The 15,822-nt window shown below is 43.2% G+C and overlaps 1 protein-coding gene across 1 annotated transcript in view; it reads left to right on the forward strand.

The window, feature by feature from the left end:
* LOC145393483 (protein SpAN-like) overlaps positions 1-12,191 on the forward strand; it is a 25,855-nt gene extending 13,664 nt beyond the window's left edge. Inside the window, exons 8-10 of the mRNA XM_080267599.1 lie at positions 9,457-9,592; positions 11,393-11,506; positions 11,937-12,191. Of these exons, the coding sequence (XP_080123725.1) occupies positions 9,457-9,592; positions 11,393-11,506; positions 11,937-12,191 (505 nt within the window). The remainder of the gene's footprint in view (positions 1-9,456; positions 9,593-11,392; positions 11,507-11,936) is intronic.
* Positions 12,192-15,822: the final 3,631 nt, after the last annotated feature.

Raw genomic sequence — 15,822 nt, forward strand, 5'->3', positions numbered from 1 at the left:
GAAATTCTTATTTAGTGCTTCACAAATATCTTTCTCTTGTGTATAAGTGATTCCCTCATCCGTAATTGATTGTATTATATCTTTTACTTTGGTTTTGCTTCTGATATAGCTGTAAAACAGCTTTGGTTGATCACTACTTTTATTTATTATATCCTCCTCAAACTGTTTTTGGGCTTCCCTCCTTATTCTTGTATAGTCGTTTCTTGCCTGTTTGTAATTATTATACGCCTTTTCACTATTGTGTCTTCTGTATCTATTCCACAACAAATCTCTTCTTTCTTTTGATTTTTTATATTCTGTATTGAACCATTTCTGTATTTTCTTATCTGCTTCTTTGTGCTGTGGGATGTACTTCTGGACTCCTATTTCATAAAATTCACAGAATTTTTTATATACAGCATTTAATTCTTGTCCTCTAAGCTCATTTTCCCAATCAGCTTCTAAGAAATACTTCTTTAGGTCTTGATAATTTCCCTTTTTATAGTTTAGGCTCTTTTTGTAACTGTCATTGCTGTTTACTATGTCATATGCTATCCTGAAGTTATAATTTAGTACTGCATGATCACTTTTGCCGAGTGGAGGGTGATATATTAAACTGTCCATATCATTTTCTTGCCTAGTAAATATTAGATCTAGCACTGAAGGTACATCAAGTCCTCTTTTTCTGGTGGTTTCCCTCACATGTTGCGTTAAGAACTCTTGCACGAGATCCAGGAGCTTTTGGTCCCAACAGCTTTCTTGCCTAATTATATCTAGAGTATTCCAATTTATATTTGTATTGAAATCCCCAGTTAGTATAATTCTTTCTGATTTCTCTTCCATTTTATGTAGTAATGATCTTAAACTCTGAATTGTACTCTCTGCCAGGTCCTTATATTCATCTCTTTCCCATGTGTTTGATCTGGGTGGCATGTACAAATTGGCTACAATTACTTTACCTTCAGATGTGTAGATCTCTACTGCAATCAGTTCTACTTGTGATGGTATATCTAGTTTTATTTCATTGACTTTTAGATTTTTCTTAGTTAATATTATAATTCGTCCTCCTTTTTTTAAATTTCTGTCTCTTCTCCATATATTGTATTCCTCTAAGTTTAGTATGTCATTGGATATCCTTGGTGTTAATTTTGTTTCAGTTAGGCATATTATTTGTGGTTCATTTTCTCTGACATAATCATTCATCTCTAGTAATTTAGATACCATTCCATCCACATTTGAGTACATCAACTTTATCATTTTGTTTATATACTTGTCATGACATGGTTCTACTAACTTCCTCCTTTTTCTTCCATCCTGTTTGTGTACCACTTTCGTACCTGCAATCCTATTACTTTGTAAAAAAATTTCTTCTTCTCCTCTTCTGATCTTCCCTCATTTTTTGTTTTTGCTTCCTCCCCTGGGGGTAGGGGGGTTTTCAAGAATACTCCCCCAGTATCCCTGCTTGTCGTAAAAGGCGACTAAAAGGGTTGGCGGAGGGTTAGTGCCCCTCCCCGGAAAACAACTAACTAAAAAAAACAAACAAGAAGCCTCGGACAAGGACTGACCAAACGATGACGACCCAAGACCGGACAAAGGACTTGGTAATGAGTACATGGAATGTAAGAGGAGCGAATGATGAGGTGAAAGAGAGAGAGATTGTCCAGGTGCTTGAGGGTGCGAAAGTGGATGTATGTGGAATAACTGAAACAAAATGGAGAGGAGAAAGTGTGAGAGAATGGAAGTATGGATGGGGTATTTATGCAGGAGTAGGTGAGAATGAGAGGGCAAAGGAAAGAGTATGTATAGTTGTGAGTAAAAGATGGAAGAGGAGCATAAGACAGTATGGATCAGTTGGGTCAAGGATTGTGTGGGTAAAGTTGAAAGTTGGAATACAAATGTGGGCGATTGTGTGTGTGCATGCACCAACGCAAGATCGTGCTAGAAGAGTGAGAGAAGAGTTCTGGACAAATGTGGAAGTGTGCATGGAAAAGTTTGGAAGGAATGAGAGAGTGTTTTTGATTGGTGATATGAATGGTAAAGTTGGGAATGTGAAGGTGGATGGAATAGTTGGTGAGTGGGGTGTGCCTGCTGAGATAGATGAGAATGGGAGTGCGTTAGTGGACATTTGTGCTGGGAGGGGGTTGGTGATAGCCAATACCCTCTTCAGGCATAAAATGATCCACAGGTATACATGGCGAGTGATGAGAAGGGTGGGTGGTGAACTGAATGAAAGGAAGGCAATGATTGATTATGTGTGTGTGGATGAAAGGATGCGAAGATGTGTAAAGGATGCAAGAGTGTATAGAGGTTGGGGGAGTGGACTTTCTGACCACTACTTGGTGGTGGCCAGAATTAGGATGCAAGTAAGATGGATGAATAGAAGAAGGGAAAGACAAGAGGAAGGAGTAGTTGCAAGGAGAGTGGAAAGGTTACAAGAGGATGAGAAAAAGGCAGAGTATAAGAGAGAAGTGGAGGAACGATTGGGCAAATATGAATGGGAGCAGATGGGAGACGTGGAAGGTGTGTGCAAGATATTTACAGAAGAAATATGTGCAGCATGTGATGTGGTGTGTGGAAGGAAGAGAAGACGGAGGGGGGTGCAAGGAACAGCGTGGTGGACTGAAGAGGTGAAACAGGCTGTGGCACAAAAGAAGAAAGCATACAATGAATGGATGAGAAATAGGGGCGTGGAAGAAGTTGAGAGGCGGAAGAGAGAGTTATATGTGGAAAGAAAGAGAGAGGTGAAAAGATTAGTAAGAAAGAGTAAGAAGAGAGTGGATGAGGAATTTGGAAGGAATTTGAGTGTAAAGTGGAGGGACTGTAAGAAAATGTTCTGGAGAGAAGTGAAAAGAGTAAGACAGGGTGGAAGTGAAGTTAGCAGGGGAGTGAAAGATAAAAATGGTAGATTACTAGTGGAGAAGGGAGAAAAAGTGAGCAGATGGAGAGAACGCTTTAAGGAATTGTTGAACGTAGAGGATGGAAGTAATGCGAGTATAAGTGGCTGGGGAATGGCTGGGAGAAAGAGGGAGGTGAGAAGACAAGAAGAAATCAGTAGGATAGAAGTTGTGGAAGCAATGAAGAAAGTTTAATCGGGGAAAGCCCCAGGAATTGATGGAGTGTGTGGTGAGATGCTGAAGCATGGGGGAGAGATAGTAGTAGAATGGATGTGGAAGATGTGCAGATTGGCCTGGGAGGAAGGTAGAGTCCCGGAGGATTGGAAGTCAGGTATAATTATTCCCTTGTACAAAGGAAAAGGGGAAAAAGAAGTGTGTGGTAATCATAGGGGCATTTGTCTTCTTAGTATAATAGGAAAAGTGTATGGTAGGATACTTATAGACAGAGTTAGAGAAAGAACAGAGAAATTAGTTGGAGAAGAACAGGGAGGCTTTAGGAAGGGAAGAGGTTGTGTAGATCAGATATTCATTCTTAGATCTTTAGTGGAAAAGTTTCTAGAGAAGGGAAAGAAGTTGTATGCAGCTTTCATGGATTTGGAGAAAGCATATGACAGGGTGGATAGACAAGGATTGTGGAAAGTGTTAAGAATATATGGAGTAGATGGGAAGTTGTTGAATGCTGTGAAGAGTATGTACGATGGTGCGAAGGCTGCAGTGCGTGTGGATGGTGAACTAAGTGAATTTTTCTCTTTGAAAGTTGGTTTGAAACAGGGATGTGTCATGTCTCCATGGTTGTTCAATCTGTACATGGATGGGGTAATAAAAGAGGTACAAGGTAGGGTAGTGGATGTTGGAGTGGCCCTGGTGAGAGAGGATAGTGTTTGGAAACTCCCTGTACTGTTGTTTGCAGATGATACTGTGTTGTTGAGTGAAGACGAAGGGGAGCTGCAAGGCTTGGTGGATGAGTTTGAGAGAGTGTGTAAGAAACGGAATCTAAAGGTGAATGTAGGGAAGAGTAAAGTGATGGTCTTTGAGAGAGGTGAAGTTAGTGAATGTACAGCGAGGTTGGATGGTGAGGAATTGGAAAATGTGAGTACGTTTAAGTATTTGGGTAGTGTGATGAGTAAGGATGGAGGTTTGGAGGGTGAAGTGCTTGAAAGGGTACAGCAGGGAAGGAAGGTTGCTGGTTCTTTGAAAGCAGTGATAAGAAACAGGGAAGTGAGCATGGAAGTGAAAAAGTTACTACATGACAGTATTGTGATACCAACTCTAACGTACGGAAGTGAAGCTTGGACATTGTTGGAAGGACACAAGTCAAGAGTGAGAGCAGTGGAAATGAGTTATTTAAGAGGAGCCTGTGGAGTCACGTGGAGAGACAGGCTGACGAATGAGGATATAAAGGAGCGTTGTGGTGTGGATGTGGATGTGATAGGAAGCGTTATGAGGAACACACTGAGGTTGTTTGGCCATGTGGAGAGGATGGAGGTTGAAAGACTGACGAAGAGAGTGTATGTGAGTGAGGTGGAGGGGGGAAGAGGGAGGGGGAGGCCGAGGATGAGATGGAGGGATGGGGTGGAGAGGTATATGAGAGAGGGGGGTGTGAGTTGGGAGCAGGGCAGTGAAATGGCGGTGGACAGGGCGACTTGGAGGCGATTTGTTTGTGGCCACCCCAAACGGGATTGAGGCATCTGGCAATAGATAGATAGATAGATTTTTGAACTCCTCTTTTTCCATAAGATTCTTTGCATTTTTTAGTATCTCTTCCACAGTGTTTACACTCTGGAAAGTCACCTTTAGAGGTCTTGTCTTGCTTTTCTCGTATTTCCCTAACCTTTTGTGTTCCTCTATATCTTTACTACAGATTTCCTCTGATACTTCCTTCAGTGTGTGTGTATTTACCTATTTGTAGTATACAGGAATTGAGCAATGCTCGTTTTGTCCTGTCTCCATATCCACATTTATCAAGTCTACCTTTACACACATGAATGTTTTTCTCATGCACCACCTCTTTGTCTAAGTCGTTCCAAATATTTAAGAATATACCTAATTGTAATATACACGGAATGTACTATGCTCGTGGGTATCCGTCGCTGTTTCTCAATAAGTCGAATTTAACTTTAAACTCGTTTAAGTTTTTAGACTGGACGATCTCTTTGTCCAGGCTATTCCATAAGTCTATACTTCTGTAAGGAAAGCTATATTTCTTGATATCCTTCAAGCAGCTTGACTTTTTCAATTTTATTCCATGTCCTCTTGTTGCTCTCTTATCCCATACAAACAGATCTTCTTTGTCAATTTTATCTACTCCCACCATGGTCCTGAACACCGCAATCATGTCTCCCCTCTTTCTCCTTTCCTGTAACGAAGGCAAATCCAGTTTTTCCAGCCTCTCTCTGTATGACAGGTCTGTCAGGCTGGGGACCATCTTGGTTGCTGTTCTTTGTATTCTCTCAATCTTGTTTATATCTTTCTTTTTGTGTGGGGACCACACTACCGCTGCATATTCTAACCTGGGGCGGATCATGGCCACTATCAATTTTTTCATCATTTCCTCATCCATATAATGAAATGCTACTCTTATGTTAGTCAAGAGCTTATAAGTCTCTCCAACTATCTTGTTAATGTGCTTTTCTGGTGACAAACTATCTTGGACCAGCACTCCCAAATCTTTCTCTTCTCTCCTTTTTGTGATTAATTCATTACCCAAAAAATAATTCAGTGATGGTCTCCTGCTACTTTTACCCATTTCCAATATTTTACATTTCTTTACATTAAATTTCATTTCCCATGTCCGGCTCCAATTGTGTATCCTATCCAAATCCTCCTGCAGTATTTTACAATCCTCCTCAACCTCTATCTTCCTCAAGATCTTTACATCATCAGCAAACAGACTCGCAGAACTGTTCACTCCATCTGCCATATCATTTACGTAAATCAGGAACATTACTGGCGCCAACACTGAGCCTTGAGGGACTCCACTTGTTACTTCCCTCCATCCAGACATCTTTTCCTTTATTACTGTCCTCATTTGTCTGTCTCTCAAAAAGTCTCTCATCCATTCCAGAAGTTTCCCCTTTAGTCCTCCTATATATTCTAGTTTCCACATTAGTCTCTTATGAGGTACCTTGTCAAAGGCCTTCTCTAAGTCTAAGTACACACAATCCACCCAACCATCTCTCTCCTGTACCACATCAATCGCTCTTGAGTAAAAGCTCAACAAGTTTGAAACACATGACCTTCCACTTCTGAATCCAAACTGACATTCAGCCAAAATATTCATCTCTTCCAGATATTTTATCCATCTGTCTTTCAGGATTCTCTCACACAATTTTGCGACCATGCTGGTTAGAGACACTGGTCTATAATTCAGGGGTTCTTCCCTGTTTCCTCCCTTGTAAATTGGTACCACATTTGCCTTCTTCCATTCTTTTGGCACTTTCCCCTCTTCCAGTGAGCATACAATTAAGCTGTGAATTTTATCCGCCAGTTGTTCTCTGCATTCCTTCAGTACCCAATTAGAAATTCCATCAGGTCCTGGGGCTTTCCTTACATCTTGAGTTTCCAGTAATTTATACACTTCCTGCACCTCCACTTTTATATCTTTCATCACCGGAACATTTCTAATCACTCCTCCCCTTCCACAAGCTCCTTTTCTTTAGTGAAAACTGACTGGAAACGTTTGTTCATTATTTCTGCTTGCATTGCCGCATCATTAAAGACCTCTCCATCTACTTTCAGCTTGGTGATTCCTTCCTTTTGTTTCAGTTTGCCATTAACAAATCTATAAAACAGTTTGGGTTCATCCTTGCATTTGTCAATTATACCTTTTTCAAAATTCCTTTCTTCTTCCCTACGTATTCTTGTGTATTCGTTTCTTGTTCTTTTATATTCTTCCTTTGTTCTGTCGTTACCTCTCTTTCTCCAATTGTTCCACGCCTTATCTCTCTTTTTGGCTATCATACACCTTCTATTAAACCACTCCTTTTTCCTGTTTTCTTTCCCTCTTACTCTTGGTACAAATTTTTCCACTCCCAAATTATAGAGGTCTAGAAAGATATCCCACTTCCTCTGTATCTCTCTTGTTTTTCTGAATTTTCTCCAATCCGCATTTTCAAAAAAGTTTCTCAATCCTGTAAAATTTGCTTTGCCAAAGTTGTATCTTCCCTGTCTATGAAGCTCGTCTCTTGGCTCGACGTTTCCTATTAACATCTGGAACTCAATGACCACGTGATCACTTTTTCCCAAAGGACAGAGATATTCCAATGATTCTATTACATCGGGTTCTTTGGTGAACAGTAAATCTAACCTTGCTGGTGTGTCCTCACCTCGAAACCGTGTCTCTTCTTTGACCCATTGCGTCATCACATTATTCATTATTATATTTAATAACATAGTACCCCACGAATCCTCGCCGCCTCCCGAGTACCATTCCTCCCAGTTCACCTCTTTACAATTAAAGTCACCCACCAAAATTATATTATTGCTTTTCTCAATTATTTTTTGCAAGTAGCTAGCCATATCTGACAACATCTCATGGTATTCGTCATCCTTCCATGCTCTCGTCTTTGGGGGAACATACACTACCGCCATATCTCTCTTAACATTCTCTCCAGTTTCTAATTTCATATATATCACTTCAGCCCTGCCTTCTCCCATTTCCACAGTATCTACATTTATGTTGTTCTTCACTGCTATCATCACTCCTCCTCCCTTTTTTTCTTTCCTGTCTTTTCTCCACAGTTTGTATTTACCATCTCCCAAATGAACATCAATATCTTCTCTTAATTTGGTCTCTACAAAGCACATGACATCAGGTTCATGTTCTCTCAAGAAATCATTAATTTCGATCCTTGTCGACATGAAACCATCAACATTAGTATATATCACCTTCAAATTATTTTTGACATTATTAATACCCTCTTCTCTCCTACTCTCTGTCCGTACCACTTCCTCAACTTCTGATCTTTCTCAACCATCCCCCCTAGTTTCCTTCACTTCTATTTCCTTAAATACCATTTCCTTACTTTCATATCCAATACTCTCCAAAAAAAAGTATTACGTTCTTCCTCTGTCCTCTTATCATTTTTTTCCTTTACTTCTTCCTTTAATGATTTTAAAACTTCTCTTCCTTCTTCATTCAGATCTTTTCTTATTATAATATTTTCCATCCCCGCCTCTTTGCTTAATTTCCAGGTCACTTTAAGTATCTCATTTATTACACTTTCTGATGTAAACTTGACTCTCATTGGTCTTGTTTCCCCTTTCTTATAAGGCCCTATCCTCCTTACTTCCTCAATTTCTTTTACCCACTTGTCTCCTTCGGGGTCAATCTTGCCTAATATTTCTCTCACCATGTTCGTGTCTCTCTCGAGTCTTGCGAACCCAACCTTTTCTTCCTTTTCCCTGTTTCCAAATACTACCACACATCTGTTCCTTTCTACAGTTTCTCTCACTATTTTCTCTTTTTTTCTTCAGTATTTTCACTACATTTTCTTCCATTTCTTTCTTGTTCATTTCCCTTTCTTCCTGGATGATCTCTCTTAAGCTGACCACTTCTTTCTGTTCTTCTACGTGTGCCCACTTTGCCTTGTGTTCTTCTAGTACATTACTCACCTTCTCCGTTTTATTAGTACTCTCTTCAAGTTTCCTCCTCAGTTCAACATTTTCCCTCTTCAAATTCTTAATCTCTTCGTTGGCTGTTTCGTTGGACTGGATTAGACTCTGTATGGTGGTTTCCGTATTTCCTGACACATCCTTTATCACTAGATTCTCTACTTTTTTTTCGAGTTCACTAATCCTCATAATTAATGTTTTCACTAGGTCCATGACATTAGTATTAGCATCAAATCCTTGAAATTCCATTCCCTCATTGTTTACATTTTCGGCCATGTTTAACGTACCGGTAAAGTACCTAAACAGCTGTTACCGAATAAGCCACAAACATTCATGTATACTGTTGCCAACAAATCTTTACATTTTTGGTAGTCTACCAACTTTCATTATTTTAAATTTAAAGAAAGACCCTAGGAGACAGGACAGACAAAATTCCTGAAACTACTCAAGGTTAGGAGCGATGCCTGGGACGACCTCTCTCTCCGGCTGCTCGTGTGTGTGTATGTGTGTGTGTGTGTGTGTGTGTGAAGGTGGGTGTGCCTATCTGTCAGTGTGGGTAGGTGGGTGCATATGTGTGTGTGTGTGTGTGTGTGTGCCTATCTGTCAGTGTGGGTAGGTGGGTGTGTGTGTGTGTGTGTGTGTGTGTGTGTGTGGGTGTGTGTGTTTTATCATTCTGTAGATTTGTCACACACACACTCACATTAATGCAGGAGTTAACCCAGTCCATCATGTATGTAACAGGTCAACTCTGCTACTATCTTCCTCTGTCTGTATTTCCCACTGCCTATGACCTCCAGTGTACAGTAGGTAGGTAGATAGATAGATAGATAGGTAGTTTATGGATGGAAATTGAATGACAAGTTGATGGATAGATGGATCAGGAGAAGCAGTAATAACAACAATACATCACATAACACAATAAAATTAACACTTCTGCTTCCTTTATTCCTTCCTTTATTTCCCTCCTCAGTCTTTGCGGCAGCGGTCCACCCTCCCGAAGTCTCACCACCCACGGCACCTTCAGCCTGCAGTTTGAGAGTGATCGGGCTATCAACAGAGCCGGTTTTGACATCTCTGTTAAACCACGCAAGTCTTCATGCCACAAGGTACGATCCAGTCTCATTTCGTTTCGTTTATATAGGTTCCAGCATCTATTTGTCTGCGTTGGTCACCTAATGGCGGCTTTCCATGCTGCAGCCTCCGTATTCAGTCCCTTATCCCTGAGGTCACACTCTATGACCTCGTCCCAGGTCTTTTTCAGTCTGCCTCTTACAACCCCACCCCCAGCGTCCACACTTCTCACCTCCCGCACCCAGTTGTCATCCTCCATCCTCTCCACATGCCCAAACCATCTCAATCTACCCCTCCTCATCACAAAACTAATACACTCCAGTCCCATCCTTCCTCCCAAACCCTCTCAATCTACCCCTCCTCATCACAACACCAATACACTCCAGTTCCATCCTTCCTCCCAAACCATCTCAATCTACCCCTCCTCATCACAACACCAATACACTCCAGTCCCATCCTTCCTCCCAAACCATCTCAATCTACCCCTCCTCATCACAACACCAATACACTCCAGTTCCATCCTTCCTCCCAAACCATCTCAATCTACCCCTCCTCATCACAACACCAATACACTCCAGTCCCATCCTTCCTCCCAAACCATCTCAATCTACCCCTTCTTATCACAACACCAATACACTCCAGTCCCATCCTTCCTCCCAAACCATCTCAATCTACCCCTCCTCACCACACACCATCTCAATCTACCCCTCCTCACCACACACCATCTCAATCTACCCCTCCTCATCACAACACCAATACACTCCAGTCCCATCCTTCCTCCCAAACCATCTCAATCTACCCCTTCTTATCACATCACCAATACACTCCAGTCCCATCCTTCCTCCCAAACCATCTCAATCTACCCCTCCTCATCACAAACCATCTCAATCTACCCCTCCTCATCACAAACCATCTCAATCTACCCCTCCTCATCACAAACCATCTCAGTCTACCCCTTCTCATCACAAACCATCTCAATCTACCCCTCCTCATCACAAACCATCTCAATCTACCCCTCCTCATCACAAACCATCTCAATCTACCCCTCCTCATCACAAACCATCTCAATCTACCCCTCCTCATCACAAACCATCTCAATCTACCCCTCCTCATCACAAACCATCTCAGTCTACCCCTTCTCATCACAACACCAATACGCTCCAGTCCCATCCTTCCTCTCAACTCCTCCATCGTAAACCTAGCCCCCCCAGGCCTTGCACTCAGGGACGCACTACACATCCACCTAATCACTGTCATTTCTGTATGTTTGAGCCTGTGAATTTCCTCTTCCTTTACTGCCCAGGTCTCACTACCATACGGCATTACACTCCTAACACATGTAAGTACAAAGCTCCTCTAATATATAATCAATTTGTCAAGCATCGTGACCTGAAAACTTGATGGTCAGCCCCACCTAATGTGACCTAGGCAGCCGCATCTAACTTAACCTAACCTAACCTAGCCTAATGTAGTAACACTGTCTGAGTTAACCTGACCTCTACTATCCAGTCGTAAATTAACCTATTCTCCTCTAACCCCAGTCTTTCATTTATGCAACAGGTCAACTCTGGAACTGTCTCCCTTTATATTTCCTACTTCCTATGATCTCCAGTCTTTCAAGCGCAATGTGTCCTGGCATCTCAAAATGAATGGATCTTGAATTTGGCTCTCTTTTATATTGTTTTTGATTTTTTCTTGGAAGGAATGGTTTGCGGGCTCCTGGCCTTTGGTTCCTTCTTTCTAACATAAAGAAAAAACAGCTATGACCGAACCTAACTTCTTCTAACCAGCTGTGACCTACCCCGACCTAATCTAACCTCTTGTCGCTCGTACAGACCATCTTCGTCAGTAGCAGCTCAGGACCAAGGACCATTCGGACACCCTACTTCTACCCGTACTACATGACGCGCCCTCACTACTCCGATACCTACTGCCACTATACTATTATTGTAAGTAGATATTCACAAGCCTACTTACCTACTGCCACTATACAATAATTGTAAGTAGATATTCACAAGCCTACTTACCTACTGCCACTGTGTTATTACTGTAAGTAGGAATTCACAGGCTTACTTACCTACTGCTACTGTTATTGTTGTAAGTAGGTATTCACTGGCCTACTTACCCACTGCCATGTGTGTGTGTGTGTGTGTGTGTGTGTGTGTGTGTGTGAGTATGTACATATGTATGTGTACCAAACCTAACCACACTGTACCACATCCACATAGGCTCCAGGGCAATGAAAAATCAAATCAGTCTGTGTGTCTGTATATATATATGTGTTTGTAATAATATGTGTATACAGTATGTGTATAAGTATGTATGTATGTGTATATGTATGTGTACCAAACTTAACCACACTGTACCACATCCACACAGGCTCCAGGGCAACGGAAAATCAAAATCGACTACCTACTAGTACGGACGGCGTACTCCAGGGACTGCACCCTGGATTACGCGATGGTGAACTGGGAAGGCAATACGTTTTTCCCCAAGCGTTCCAGCCAAGTTTACTGCGGCTACTGGCGGTACATAACAAACATCCCCGTGACCAAGAGAAGCGTGATGAAGGTGGCCTATAAGGGGTCCAGGTGGCTGAGTTATGGCATGATGCTGCGCTACAGGCTTGTTTAGTGCCGATGTGGTGGTTTGTTGACATTATGCTCGCCCTGGGTTATGGTTATTATTATTATTATTATTATTATTCATCCATCCATCCATCATCTAATTCTACATTGCCCCTTGAGGAGCACAGGAGCCCAGGGCTAGGCAAGTTGGTCCTGGCATTTAAGATGAGAGTGATATTATTATTATTATTATTATTATTATTATTATTATTATTATAATACATACTTCTTCCTTAGCCTTTATCATTCTTTTTCTGTGCCTGTCCTCCTCTCTTCCTATTTCTCCCATCTTTCCTGTCATTTCTTATTGCTTTTCTTTCCTTTACAGGTGGCTTTACATTGAGTGACAAGCCTAATGGTTTCCTGTAAGCCAAGAAACCATTTACAACGCTGGGTGGTAACCATATAACCAAACCATACGTGCTCCCTACGTGTCAGCAAGTGGGTTGGTGGAGGGTTAGTGCCCCTCCCTGTAAAACAAATAACTCAGAGTCAAATGGCCACCCTTTACGGGATTATGACGTCTGGCAATAGATAGATAGATAGATTATTATTCACTCTCATCTTAAATGTCAGGACCAACTTGCCTAGCCCTGGGCTTCTACGCTCCTCATGGGGCAACATAGGACTGGATGATGGATGGATGGATTACTATTATTAGTTGCATCAGCATTATATAACAGAATTATATCTATTAAAATTTTCAACCTAGATGGAGTTTGTTATATTCTTTCTCCTACTGAAATAAACCATGAATCTGTATTAATATCATGGGACTCTTTTTTTTCATTAAATTTGTTGACATCATTTTTTTTTTTTTAATTTAGCCTCATTTTTTAACATCCTGTGCACTTCTGGCCTTTGGTTCCTTCTTCCTTGCATTAAAAAAATCCCTAACGTATGGAAGTGATGCTTGGACCCTGCTGGAAGGACACAAGCGGCATCCCTCTCTCCAATCCATGCTCCTTTCTCTTATACCTCCACCTCGTCTCCTTTCACTCTCCCCTTCCACATTCTGGCATCCCTCTCTCCAGCTCACACTCCTCTCTCTTTTATATCTCACCATCTCATCCTAGGTCTCCCCCTCTCACCCTCACAAACTCTGCTAGTCAGTCTCTCATTCTCCATCTCATCCTTGGTCTCCCCCCTCACCCTCACCCTTCCATCTCACATACACTCTCCTAGTCAGTCTCTCATTCTCCACATGACCATACCACTGTGTACTACCATTATATTCTGTGTCACTGTTCCTTGCGTCTGTCCTCCCCCCCCACCACCACCACCATACTGCTGTGTACTGTACTCTTTTCACTTTAACTTGGCCTAAAATTGCCATCTCCATCGTGAATTCTGAGATGATGCTAGTCAGGAAAAAGTGCTATGGAAAGAATGGAGAGCTGTAACACCCTTTTTACTCTAACTTGGCCTAAAATTGCCATCTCCATTGTCAGTGCTGAGTTCCAGCAATAGATTAACACTAGAATACGATGCCTGTCAGGTAGAGGTGCTATGAAATCTACTGTTGTATATGTACTCTGTTCATCTTTACATTAAATATTTCAGTCAATCAGGAAGGAGAGCCGTATTGCGTGTTTCCGTCAATGAGCTAGGCTATGTGAAGTAAGCTGCAAGAAGAAGAAAATCTGGGTCAAGTTAAAGAATTAGGCTATAGGCTACCACTGTCTGCTGTCATTGTCTGCCTTATAGAAACCCACAGTCTCTCTCTCTCTCTCTCTCTGCTGTCTGACAATAAAAGGTTTGATAGTCTTTGAATGAGGCCACCAGAGAAGACTTAGTAGAACCTCTTGGTTTTTGAAATACCCACCCCAACGGGAGACCACGGAGGAGGTGGCACAACACCCACCCCATGGAGGAACCACAGACAGGGTGTTGCAACACCCACCCCAAGGGGAGACCACAGGGAGGTGCAGAGGGCGTGTGAAGAGCCCAGGCCAGATGGGCCTATGTCCCCCGCTACCTTGCGCCCCTATTCCCCTCAACGGAGCCAGACTGAAGAACGCCGCCCTGGCCCCAGCCAAGACAGCACTCGCCAGGATTGGGGTGGAACTTGTAGCCATACAGTCCCGGGCAGCACCGCGACGACGGCCACCATCCGTGCCGGGGAAGGGTCGGCCACCATATGCCCTTCACCTGCAGCCTCCGCTGGGAGCAGCACAGTGGTGACAGCCACCATCCAAACTGGGGAGAGATCGGCCACCTTACATCTCTCGGCTGCAACCCCAGAGAATGGCAAAGCTGCGGCAACGGCCAACGTCCTCGCCGGAGAAAGATTGGCCGCTGTCCATCCTTCGTCTGCCACCTCCACTGGGAGCAGGACCGCGGTGACAGCCACTGTCCATTCCGGGGAAGGGTCAGCCACCGTTCATCCTTCACCTGCCATCCCAGGGGTAAGGGGAACCACAGCGATGACCACCGTCCACACCAGGAAGGGGTTGGACACCGTACATCCCGCGTTTGCTACCCCTGTAATGCCTCTCAAGGAGGACGTCCCTTTGCTTGCCTCACCCATCTAGAGGCCGTGTGGGACACTCTTCTCTCTCTCCCCACAGAGGCAGTTCCCCGGCGAAGTTGCAGCTGGAGGAGATCTGGTGAGGCCCTGTTATGAGTCTGGGGATCCATGCCCTGCAGCCAGTATCCCAACGACACCCCTCGCTGTCAGACTTCCGAAGGAAGGGACACCACAGGCAGCCCCTGACAGCAGCTCGACCCAAGCGAGACCGCAGCCAGTCACCCCGGGGCACCCCCAGGACTCCGGGGCGTGACCTCCCCAGCCCCACCGGCAAGCAATCCTCCTCCAGGAGCGCGCGCAAGCAAGCACGCCTGCTTGCCCTGTTCGGCCCCAGTCCCGAGGGCCGACCTTCTTACCTAGGCCCTATTAGGGAAGGGCCTCCCTCCACACCACCCAGCAGCCCACTCTGGACGACCTGGCCCCTGGCAACAGTCCCTTGTCTCCTGCGGGAAGGCACACCTGACGGGACCCCACCCACCTGTGATAAGCCTAAGTCCCCAGCAGCCCAACCAGAGTCCTCCTGTCTTATTGTGTATTTAATCTGTACAGTGTGTCAAGACTGTATTAAGTACTGCGTCGACTGTAAGGCAATATGCATGTAAGGCTGGCTGACTGGAGTTTTTATGACCTGTTCTTCTCTAGACCCGGTTTCGAAGGAAACCCCAGTCAGTCGCTCGTGTTCAGAGGACAAGAAGTTGGCCTCTGATCACGTAGCATAACAGTTTTATTTTGCATGTTATAGTTTTATATTTTTGCACGTCACTGAGGTAGAGTATGTTGGTATTAGAATATGCAGAACTGCAAAATAAATCGCCAAGGAAAAATCTTGGTTTTTTCTCCTGGCACCAGAGTAAGGCCACTATAAAACGCTGCTATGTAAATCTAAGACAGTGAAAATATAACATATAACTCTTGAAGTATTATTTATTTAAATTTCTTTCATTTCTGTAATATACATCGTTCACCTGTAATAATACAGGTAAGATCCACACCTGTGTTTTCATGTTAGCTGGAGTAAGAGTAATTGGACTCTATTCTGCGATTCTCTTTTGTTTTTTCCCATAAATTGTTTTGATCTTGGAGCCGATTGTATAGACGCTGCCGAGAA

Source organism: Coenobita brevimanus, chromosome 3 (genome assembly GCF_032717465.1).
Source record: "Coenobita brevimanus isolate Jiangsu-jjx chromosome 3, ASM3271746v2, whole genome shotgun sequence".
Classification (NCBI taxonomy): domain Eukaryota; kingdom Metazoa; phylum Arthropoda; class Malacostraca; order Decapoda; family Coenobitidae; genus Coenobita; species Coenobita brevimanus.